Source organism: Embiotoca jacksoni, unplaced genomic scaffold (assembly GCF_022577435.1).
Source record: "Embiotoca jacksoni isolate LCO1_2020_lvr unplaced genomic scaffold, fEmbJac1.0.p SCAF_119, whole genome shotgun sequence".
NCBI classification, from domain to species: domain Eukaryota; kingdom Metazoa; phylum Chordata; class Actinopteri; family Embiotocidae; genus Embiotoca; species Embiotoca jacksoni.
In genome coordinates, this window is record NW_027185251.1 from 44,887 (window position 1) to 56,929 (window position 12,043).

Consider the following 12,043-nt stretch of genomic DNA (forward strand, 5'->3'; position numbering starts at 1 on the left):
CAAGGTCATGTGTTATCGTGACATTACAAATTGTATAGATTGTCACTAAATGTTCACTTGTAAGATGATTTAAGCCTTTGTAATATTTTACAGTAGTTATTTGAACTATTTTGGTGCCTACGTCTGAGGCAGCGTTCTCTGTATCCAAGTGAAATTTAAAAAATAACCGGCCTTTATTATGTGAATGCTGATTCAGCATTTTCACTATTGACATCTTGTTTCTGACTTCTTGCACGTTTTTTCTTTGGTTGCTCACTACTTGTCCATACTCACTGATTTCAACCATTCTCATTTTTTAATTGTTCAACTCTTTCAGGACTTTTATGCTGACATTCAACTTTTTCAAACATTTCTCATTTTTCAAAATATTAAGCATGTTTTAACATGTTTGTAACATTTGAGTGGATGAGGAGATTCTTCAACTCCTCTCAAACTTTCTGTCGTTGTCACAACAGCAGCCAGACATCATCTCTCTCAGATTCCTCATGTTTGCCGTGTTTCTTCGTCTGATTATTTGTGTAACGTGTCCGAGCCGTCCTCTGCTGAGTCGCAGCTCCGCCTCACCTGCTCCTGATCACAAGGAACAAAACTGCAGTCAGTGAACTCATCAGCTTCTCCTGATGAAATGATCTGGTCCTTCAGCAACTCTGTGCCAAATGAAGTCACGCCAGGTGGTCGTTTTAGTCTTTGTGTACCTTGCTTAACTTATTTTTTGTTGTTGCATTCTGGATTGCAGCCTGTTCAGTCATCGGCTCATATGCGTCTTTTGTTAAGTTTGATTATAAAATGCATTTCTTTTTGTTAAACCTCTAGTGTGATCCGTCTTTGCTGCGGCCAAGAACCGGGCCGTAACACAAAATATACAAAATTATAAAAAATGCTCGTCAAAATATTTCAACATTTTAGTTTTTGTCATAAACAGCAACAGAATTCCTCATAATGCTTGTGGGTAAGATTGGAGGGATATAATTTAGAGCAAGGGATTTAATTTCCAAAATTTTGTCATTTAGACTATCAGTAGTTGTAATGCTAATCTTTTCCTTCCAGTGTCCTTTTTACCATTAGTCACAGGTTGGTGTTGAAGTTGGTGTTCAACAGCAACTGACTGACCCAGTGGGACCAGAACAACCATCTCTTCTGGGACCTCCGGGTACTGTCCAATTATTTGAATGATTAATTGACAGTTCAGTATAATAAAACTACAGCTGATCAAAATGGAGGTCAGTACATATAGTTTTTAGATTCTACAACATTTTATATCTCCGTGAAAGAGGATTTGGTTCATTTTTCATCATCAGTACAACAGGAGTGACAGAAAGAAGACTTATTTATTAGATTCTCTTTTGATGAATCAGGGCGTATTGAGTGTCTTTAAATGGAGGAACAGAAATGTTCAACTGATATGAACTGAAGGGACCAACCACAGCAGAGCGTCTCTTTGTTAGTATCACTGTCAGTGTAGTGAGATGTCAGGTGGTGCAGAGCTGCGCTTTGATTGGACAGGACAATGACACGCTGCTGTTGATGTGAACATGGACTTCATTCATGCTGTTTTCTGTATACAGTCTATGTATATGTATGTATATATATATACATAGACTGTATACTGTATATATATATTGTACTATATACTGTATATATACTGTACTATATACTGTATATGACTCTCAGTAAGGATGTATTGTGAGTCCTCTTACTCCAGCTGCAGATGTCACATGTTTGATAAGATGTCACTCTGTCAGATCAGACGACTGGAGAGCCTGAAGTTCTGTCACTTCATTCATCAATCAATCACAGCTGTCCGTCTTTTAGGACATGAGTGATGTCATCAGGAAGGAGGAGGAGCCAGGGAGCAACAACTGTAAACAAACATCAGTGTGAATGATGCTGTACGTGTATAAAAGAGCTCCAGTGGGTTCCTCCTCCAGGACTGTCAGGTTGTCTTTTTTGTTATAACGTTCACTTCCCTTTGAGCTCCTATTGGTTGATATCACAGACACACTGATGATGTCACACAGTGGAGGAGGTTCAAATAGTTGTAACATGTGTTTCTGTCAGGAATAGGGAAGAGTCTCAGATGTAGAAGTTCTGGTCCAGAGATGTAGTCTGATAAAAGGAGTTCTGGAGGATGTATTCTGATAAAAGGAGTTCTGTTGTGACTGTGGGAGGATTTCTGTGGGTCATATTGTCGTCACATCACTCTGAGATTGTCTAAGTGTTGTTTGATCAGCGATGATTGTGTTTTAAGCGGTACATCATCCTGCCTGTCAGCATCACATCCTCTTCCAGAACAGTAACAACGCCCTTTGACCTGTGTGTGCTGTGTTTGTTTGTTCCTGAAGCTCAATGAGGTGCTCGCTGAAGATGGCCATTTGATGAACGCACTCTTACAGCAACCAGCTGTCTCTGTTGCCGTAAGAACGGCATAGTGATGGGGTTTCTGTGGTAACTGCTGACTCCTGCTATTTCTGTCTCTGGAGCTCATGTAGTGGCTGAAGTTGTGTGAGCCAAAGAGGAGGCTTATTGAAGATGAAGGATCATGAGCAGGGACTTTATTTCATGTACAAACAATATACTCATGTATTCTCTGGGATCATAACCTTTGACCCCAAATACTCAGGAAGGTCTCATCACACAGCCTGGGTACCCTGGCTCACATCCAATAGGAACCTTTACAAGAGGAAACCTACCTGTAGAACTGTTGTTGTTTACTGAAGCAACATCACATGAGAGGGTGTTCTTTAACGTTATGATTGACATGACAGTGATGCGGTCAGCGAGTAAACATTGTGTTTATACAATAAGTTACCATCTAAATAAAGTATGTAATCATAATGTGTTCATATTGTGGGGCAATTTACTCTCCAAATACCATTTCCATGGCAACACATGGGGTATGACCAAGAACTGGAAAACAATCAGTCGACCCTTAGCAACCACCTAGCAACAGAGAGGATTTCTGGTTGGAACAAAGATATCTGATGAACAAAGATATCTGATGAACATAGATATCTGATGAACAAAGATATTTGATGAACAAAGATATCTGATGAACAAAGATATCCATGGACTCATGTGTTTTTAACATTTTAGCTCTGTGTCATTTGTTCAAACCAAACCGGTCCAGCTACCCGCCGCTAGGATTGTAAGTGCGTGACTATCCGTGGTGTTACGGTACAGGTGCTCAGAGCGACCAAAAAGGACCAAAAGAGACCCGACTTCACCAAATGTTTTAAAATGATTACAAAACAAAATGTGTGTATGATTCAGTGTAGAATTAAATCTATATATGTTATTATAAATTACTCTCGTGTTCCTGAGTAAACAGCCTGTCTGTCTTTGTTTGAGATGAATGAAGTTTTAATCTGTAGAGACTTGAAAAACTGGCTAATCAGAAGCTCCAATCTGTTCAATTCATCAAACTGATGAACTGTTGGTGAAAACAAGTCTGACAGAACTGGATCAAAAGGACCTCATAGATCAGACAGGTTCTGTGTCCCGGTGTCGAGTCGGTCCAATTGGCCCTCAGCTGTAGTTATGATTAATTCTTGGCTCCTGATGAAAAGGGAGATTTTCTGGGTCTCCTGCTGAATGAGCTTCAGTATGATGAACACCTGGAGCTGCTGGGTACAGTGTGGATCTGATCCAGGCCTGTCGGTGTTTAACCTTTGACTCAGGGAGCTGGTGATGGTGATGGTGATGATGATGATAATGGTGATGGTGATGATGATGATGATGATGATGATGATAGTGATGGTGATGATGATGACAATGGTGATGATGATGATGATGATAATGGTGATGATGGTGATGATGATGATGATGGTGATAATGGTGATGATGATGATAATGGTGATGATGATGATAATGGTGATGTGATGATGATGATGATAATGGTGATGGTGATGATGATGATGATGATAATGGTGATGGTGATGATGATGATAATGGTGATTATGGTGATGATGACGATGATAATGGTGATGGTGATGATGATGATAGTGATGGTGATGATAGTGATGGTGGTGATGATGATGATGATGGTGATGGTAGTGATGGCGGTGATGGTGATGATAATGGTGATGGTGATGATGATGACAGTGATGGTGATGATAGTGATGGTGATGATGATAATGATGATGGTGATGATGGTGATGATGATGATAATGGTGATGGTGATGATGGTGATGATGATGATAATGATGATGGTGATGGTGATGATGATAATGGTGATGGTGATGGTGGTGGTGATGGATGTGAGTCAGATTATCACCACTTTTAGTTTTATTCAGAAGTATGAACGGCCTTGTTAGTATGTTTCAGTGGGATGGAGGGTAAGAAGTGCTTCATGAGGTCTGCAGCTGACAGCCTGTGTGTGTGTGTGTGTGTGGTCAGAAAGAGTGTGTAACTGTGTTCATGTTTCCTTTGTAAATGCTCTTTATATTGTGTACAGCAGGTGGTCCTGTACATTTTCTATTGATATTCATGAAGTGGTCGGTTTACTCAGCACGTGGGCGAAGGCCTGCTGACTGTTTGTGTGTGTGTGTGTGTGTGTGTGTGTGTGTGTGTGTGTGTGTGTGTGTGTTCTATGCCAGCTGTAGATGATATCTGTGTTGTCATAGTGTCTTGTTGAGTAGGGCTTCATAAGCCTTGTATTTATCTATTTTCTGTTAATGTATAAAGATTTTCTCTCCATTTTAGAAGTAAATACAAACACTTAAAGCAGCTGTCGTCATGGCAGCCAGTTTTTGTCTCTCTCTTTCTAGTATCTAACTCAAGTCTTCATGTAGAAAACACTGTCTTGGATTTAATAATGGGGTTGTTCTTGAAAGCATCTTATAATTTAGGAAATACTTCTTGAACTGCTCTGGAACATGATTATGATTCTCTCTTTGTATTGCGGAACAATTTCATGACCTCGAATGTTTCGTTTCACATCGTACGACAGGATGTATGTCTTTATCCCTCTGGTAGACGTTTTACTTCTTGGATTTCCTCTGCATTCCTGCACATAAGGGAAGAGTTTGGAAGAGTTAGAATGTGTTTGGAAGAGGTTGGAAGTGTTTGGAAGGGTTCGAATGTATTTAAAAGTGTTTGGAAGGGTTCGAATGTATTTAAAAGTGTTTGGAAGAGCTTGGATGGGTTTAGAAGTGTTTGGAAGAGTTGGGAAGAGTTTGGACGAGTTTAGAAGTGTTTGGAAGAGTTTGGAGGTGTTTGGAAGAATTTGGAAATTGTTGGAAGAGTTTGGAAGAGTTTGGAAGTGTTGGACAGAGTTAAAAGGTGTTTGGGAGTCTTGGAAAGATTTTGAATGAGTTTGGAAGTGCTGGGAAGAGTTTGGATGTGTTTGGAATAGTTAGAAGGTTTTTGGAAGTGTTGGAAAGAGCTAGAAGGCGTTTGGAAGAGTTTGGAAGTGTTGGAAAGAATTTGGAAGTGTTTGGAAGAGTTGGGACGAGTTTTGAGGTGTTGGGAAGTGTTGGGAAGAGTTTGGAAATTGCTGGAAGAGTTGGGAAGAGTTTGGAAGAGTTGGGAAGAGTTTGGAAGTGTTGGACAGAGTTAAAGGGTGTTTGGAAGTGTTTGGAAGAGTTTGGGAGTCTTGGAAAGATTTTGAATGAGTTTGGAAGTGCTGGGAAGAGTTTGGATGTGTTTGGAATAGTTAGAAGGCTTTTGGAAGTGTTGGAAAGAGTTTGGAGGTGTTTGGAAGTGTTTGGAAGCGTTGGAAAGAATTTGGAATTGTTTGGAAGAATTGGAAAGAGTTCGGAGGTGTTTGGAAGTGTTCAGAAGAGTTTGGAAGTGTTTAGCGATGTTTGGAAGAGTTGAGAAGAGTTTGGAAGTGTTTGGAAGAGTTTGGAGTGTTTGGAAGTGTTGGAAAGAGTTTGGAGGTGTTTGGAAGTCTTCAGAAGAGTTTAGGTGTTTAGCCGTGTTTGGAAGAGTTGGGAAGAGTTTGGAAGTGTTTGGAAGAGTTAGACGGTGTTTGGAAGAGATTGGAAGTGTTGGGAAGTGTTAGAAGGTGTTTGGAAGAGTTGGAAAGAGATAGAAGGTGTTTGGAAGTGTTGGGAAGAGTTTGGGAGTTCTGGGAAGTCTTAGAAGGTGTTTGGAAGTGTTGGAATAGAGCTTGAAGGTGTTTGAAAGAATTTGGAAGTGTTTGGAAGAGTTGGGACGAGTTTTGAGGTGTTTGGAAGTGTTGGAAAGACAAAGGTGTTTGGAAGAGTTTGGATGTGTTTGGAAGTATGTGGAACAGTTTTGGAGAGTGAAAGTGTGTGGAAGACTTTGGAAGTGTTGGGACGAATTTGTAAATTGTTGGAAGAGTTTGGGAATGTTGGGAAGAGTTTGGACATGTTTGGAAGTGTTAGAAGGTGCTGGAAAGAGATAGAAGGTGTTTGGAAGTGTTGGCAAGAGCTAGAATGTGTTTGGAAGTGTTGGGAAGTGTTTGGGAGTGTTTGGAAATGTTGGAAAGAGTTAGAAGGTGTTTGGAAGAGTTTGGAAGTGCTGGGAAGAATTTGGAAGTGTTTGGAAGAGTTGGGACGAGGTTTGAGGTGTTTAGGAGTGTTGGAAAGAGTTTGGGAGTGTTGGGAAGAGTTTGGAGGTGTTTGGAAGTGTTGGACAGAGTTAAAAGGTGTTTGGGAGTCTTGGAAAGATTTGAATGAGTTTGGAAGTGCTGGGAAGAGTTTGAATGTGTTTGGAATAGTTAGAAGGTTTTTGGAAGTGTTGGAATGAGCTTGAAGGTGTTTGGAAGAGTTTGGAAGAGTTGGAAAGAATTTGGAGGTGTTTGGAAGTGTTGGAAAGAGCTAGACAGTGTTTGGAAGTGTTGGGAAGTGTTTGGGAGTGATCAGGAGACCAGAGATGATGATGATTCAGAGATGATCTAGAGATGATCCAGAAATGATCCAGAGATGATGATTCAGAGATGATCCAAAGATGATCCATAGGTCATGATTCAGAGATGATCTAGTGATGATGATTCAGAGATGATCCAAAGATGATTCAGAGATGATCTGGAGATGATGATGATTCAGAGATGATCCAGAGATGATCCAGAGGTTATGATTCAGAGATGATCCAGAGATGGTCTAAAGATGATTCAGACATGATCTGAAGATGATGATGATTCAGAGATGATGATTCAGAGATGATTCAAAGAGATGATCCAGAGATGATCTAGAGATTATCCAAAGATGATCCAGAGATGATCCAGAGGTTATGATTCAGAGATGATCTAGAGATGATTCAGAGATGTTGACTCCGAGATGATCCAGAGATAATGATTCAGAGATGATCCAGAGATGATCCAGAGGTTATGATTCAGAGATGATCGAGAGATGATGATTCAGAGATGATATAGAGATGACCCAGAGATGATTCAGAGATGATTACTCAGAGATGATCCAGAGATGATCTAGAGATGATCCAGAGGTTATGATTCAGAGATGATCCAGATATGATCCAGAGGTTATGATTCAGAGATGATCCAGATATGATCTAGAGATGATCCGGAGATGATGAGTCAGAGATGATCTAGAGATTATCCAAAGATGATCCAGAGATGATCCAGAGGTTATGATTCAGAGATGATCTAGAGATGATTCAGAGATGTTGACTCCGAGATGATCCAGAGATAATGATTCAGAGATGATCCAGAGATGATCCAGAGGTTATGATTCAGAGATGATCGAGAGATGATGATTCAGAGATGATCCAGAGGTTATGATTCAGAGATGATCGAGAGATGATGATTCAGAGATGATCCAGAGATGATGATTCAGAGATGATCCGGAGATGATGATTCAGAGATGATCTAGAGATGATGATTCAGAGATGATCCTGAGATTAGGATTCAGAGATGATGACTCAGAGATGATCCAGAGATAATGATTCAGAGATGATGATTCAGAGATTATACAGAGATTATTCAGAGATTATTCAGAGATGATCTAGAGATGATCCAGAGATGATGATTCAGAGATGATCCAGAGGTTATGATTAAGAGATGATGATTCAGAGATGAACCAGAGATGATGATTCATAGAATATCCAGAGATGAACCAGAGATGATTCACAAATTCTCCAAATCAAAATGATATTTGACAGAAAAGTCTTTTTGACATTTTTTGAAAGTTAAATCTGTGACTTTTGGATTATGTAGACTTTTTGCCCATGTCCTTCTCTGACTTTATGAAGTGTCCCTTTAAAGACAGACAGCAGCATCCTGTCCTCAGAGCAGGTTGACAGCAGCTGTTCTCAATGAGCCTTTTCTTCCTAATGGAGAGTCTCCACTTCACTGCAGTGAATACCGACCAGCTGCACTCAGTGTGTGTTTCACTCAGTGTGTTTCACTCAGTGCGTGTTTCACTCAGTGTTTCATTCAGCGTGTGTTTCACTCAGTGTTTCATTCAGTGTGTGTTTCACTCAGTGTTTCATTCAGCGTGTGTTTCATTCAGTGTGTTTCACTCAGTGTTTCACTCAGTGTTTCACTCAGTGTTTCACTCATTGTGTTTCACTCAGTGTGTTTCACTCAGTGTGTTTCATTCAGTGTTTTACTCAGTGTTTCATTCAGTGTGTTTCACTCAGTGTTTCACTCTGTGTTTCATTCAGTGTTTCATTCAATGTTTCACTCAGTGTTTCACTCAGTGTTTCATTCAGTGTTTCATTCAATGTTTCACTCAGTGTTTCACTCATTGTGTTTCACTCAGTGTTTCACTCAGTGTTTCACAGTGTGTTTCACTCAGTGTGTGTGTACAAGGTCTGAGGTTCTCCGAGGGTCTCCGAGGTCTCTGTGGTCTCTGAATGTCTCTGAGGTCTCTGAAGGTATCTGTGGTCTCTGAAGGTCTTTGAGGTCCCTGAGGTTTCTATGGTCTGTGAGGTCTCAGAAGGTCTCTGAGGTCTCTGAGGTCTCAGAAGGTCTCTGAGGTCTCTGTGGTCTGTGAGGTCTCAGAAGGTCTGAGGTCTCTGAGGGTCTATGAGGTCTCTGATGTCTCTGAGGTCTCTGAGGTCTCCGTGGTACAGTGCTTCCAGAAAGTATTCACAGCACTTCACTTTTTCCACATTTTATGTTACAGCTTTATTCCAAAATGGATTAAATTAATTATTTTCCTCAAATTTATACACACATAATAATAATAACAGAAAAAGTTTGTTTACTTTTTTTGAAAATCTATTAAAAATAAAGAAGGAAAATATAACACGTACATAAGTATTCACAGCCTTTGCTCAATACTTTGTTGAAGCACCTTTGGCAGCAGTTCCAGCCTCAAGTCATTTTGAGTATGATGCTATAAGCTTGGCTCCTATTCTTGGGCAGTTTCTCCGATTCTTCTTTGCAGGACCTCTGAAGCTCCATCAGGTTGGATGGGGAGCGTTGGTGCTCAGACATCTTCAGATCTCTCCAGAGATGTTCAATCGGGTTCAAGTCTGGGCTCTGGCTGGGACACTAAGGACATTCACAGAGTTGTCCCAAAGACACTCCTTTGTTATCTTGGCTGTGTGCTTCGGGTCGTTGTCCTGTTGGAAGATGAACCTTCGCCCCAGTCTGAGGTCCAGAGCGCTCTGGAGAAGGTTTTCATCAAGGATGTCTCTGTACATTGCGCATTCATCTTTCCCTCCATCCTGACTAGTCTCCCAGTTCCTGCTGCTGAAAAACATCCCCACAGCATGATGCTGCCACCACCATGCTTCACCGTAGATATGGTGTTGGTCAGGTGATGAGCGGTGCCTGGTTTCCTCCAAACATGACGCTTGGCATTCAGGCCAAAGAGTTCAATCTTTGTTTCATCAGACCAGAGAATTTAGTTTCTCATGGTCTGACAGTCCTTCAGGTGCCTTTTGGTAAACTCCAGGTGGGCTGTCATGAGCCTTTTACTGAGGAGTGTCTTCCGTCTGGTCACTCTACCATACAGGCCTGCTTGGTGGAGTGCTGCAGAGATGGGTGTCCTTCTGGAAGGTTCTCCTCTCTTCACAGAGCAACGTTGGAGCTCTGTCAGAGTGACCATCGGGTTCTTGGTCACCTCCCTGATTAAGGCCCTTCTCCCCCGATCGCTCAGTTTGGCCGGGCGGCCGACTCTAGGAAGAGTCCTGGTGGTCCAAACTTCTTCCATTTACGGATGATGGAGGCCACTGTGCTCATTGGGACCTTCAATGCTGCAGAAATGTTTCTGTACCCTTCCCCAGATCTGAGCCTCCATACAATCCTGTCTGAGGTCTACAGATGATTCCTTGGACTTCATGTCTTGGTTTGTGCTCTGACATGTCAACTGTGGGACCTTATATAGACGGTGTATGTCTTTCCAAATCATGTCCAATCAACTGAATCTACCAGGTGGACTCCAATCAAGTTGTAGAAACATCTGAAGGATGATCAGTGGAAACAGGATGCACCTGAGCTCAATTTTGAGTGTCATGGCAAAGACTGTGACTACTTAAGTACATGGGATTTTGAATTTTTGTTATTTTTAATAGATTTGAAAAAATTTCCCAAAACCTTTTTTCACATTATTATTATGGGGTATTGTATGTAGAATTTTGAGGAAAAAATGAATAGAATCCATTTTGGAATAAAGCTGTAACATAACAAAATGTGGAAAAAGTGAAGCGCTGTGAATACTTTCCAGATCCACTATATGTGAGGTCTCAGGTATCTGAGGTCTCTGAGGGTCTCTGAGGTCTCTGAGGGTCTCCAAGGTCTCTGAGGGTCTCCAAGGTCTCTGAGGTCTCTGAGGGTCTCCGAAGTCTCTGAGGTCTCCAATGTCTCAAAGGTCTCTGAGATCTCTGAGAGTTTCTGAGGTCTCTGAGGTCTCTGTGGTCTCTGAGGGTCTCCGAGGTCTCTGAGGTCTCCGTGGTCTCCGAGGTCTCTGAGGGTCTCTGAAGTTGAGGGCCTCTGAGGGTCTCCAAGGTCTCCGAGGTCTCCGAGGGTTTCTGAGGTCTCTGAGGGTCTCTGACGTCTCCGAGGTCTCTGAGGTCTCTGAGGGTCTCTGACGTCTCTGAGGGTGTCTGAGGTCTCCGAGGTCTCTGAGGGTCCCTGAGGTCTCCGAGGTCCCTGACGTCTCTGAGGTCTCCAAGGTCTCTGAGGGTCTCTGAGGTCTCCGAGTTCTGTGAGGGTCTTTGAGGTGTTCATCTCCTCCAACAGATCAGTATTGAAGTGTTGTTTCTGATACGTGATCTCAACCTTTTCAGGCTGCTGTGTTTCTGTGACGAATCAGTTTATTATTGTATTATTTATATATATTGATACTTTATTATAGCAAAGAACGGGAAGTACAGGAAGTAAAGTTGTATTGATGAAGTTACATGTGCATTTTAAAATATTAAGGATGTCTTGTGAATGTTGTATTAGAGTGTCATGCTGCCGGTCCAGGCTCCTCTCTGGTTTTCTGACCCGGTTCAGGCTCCTCTTGTGGTCCCATCCCGCACTGCTCCTCCGGTGTTCTGTCGTTTCACATCTGAGCAGCAGTGCAAGTGCAGTGAAATGCCGAACGCGGCATGTTTGTGCAGGAAAGCTTTCATGTCCCTGAAAGTTGAGTGTTCCTGATGTTTTTCTTTTCTTGTCTGTAGATGTGATTTCTTCTTTTATGGATCTCCATCATCTGATTCTACAGAATGTTTTCTGACATCTGGAGTGAATCTCATCTTCCTTCATCCTCTCTGTCTCGTCTCCAGTGAGCATGTTTCTCAACACCCTGACGCCCAAGTTCTACGTGGCTCTGACGGGAACCTCCTCCCTCATATCAGGACTCATTCTGGTGAGAACCTCCTCAGCATTATTGGTTTTAAATCTATTATCATACTAGAAATGTTATTTCTTATTGTAAGTCGCTTTGGATAAAAGCGTCAGCTAAATGAAATGTAATGTAAAAAATGATTGTGTGTATAATACAGACTTTATAGCAGGAAGTGATGTATTGTATGACGTGTTATTTATTGTAAGTTGCTTTGGATAAAAGCGTCAGCTAAATGTAATGTAATATTCTGTTAGAGCTCAGATAAATAGATAAACTCAATAATAATAATAATAACCATCTCTCTCTCACACACACACACACACACTCTCGCGCAC

At 41.5% G+C, this 12,043-nt stretch overlaps 1 protein-coding gene across 3 annotated transcripts in view; it reads left to right on the forward strand.

Annotated features, from left to right (window-relative positions):
- Window positions 1-12,043, forward strand: part of LOC138194957 (suppressor of tumorigenicity 7 protein homolog) — a 64,662-nt gene that overhangs the window by 17,198 nt on the left and 35,421 nt on the right. For all 3 annotated transcript variants that reach the window (XM_069144007.1, XM_069144009.1, XM_069144008.1), the window contains exon 2: window positions 11,647-11,729. In XM_069144007.1, the coding sequence (XP_069000108.1) occupies window positions 11,647-11,729 (83 nt within the window). The remainder of the gene's footprint in view (window positions 1-11,646; window positions 11,730-12,043) is intronic.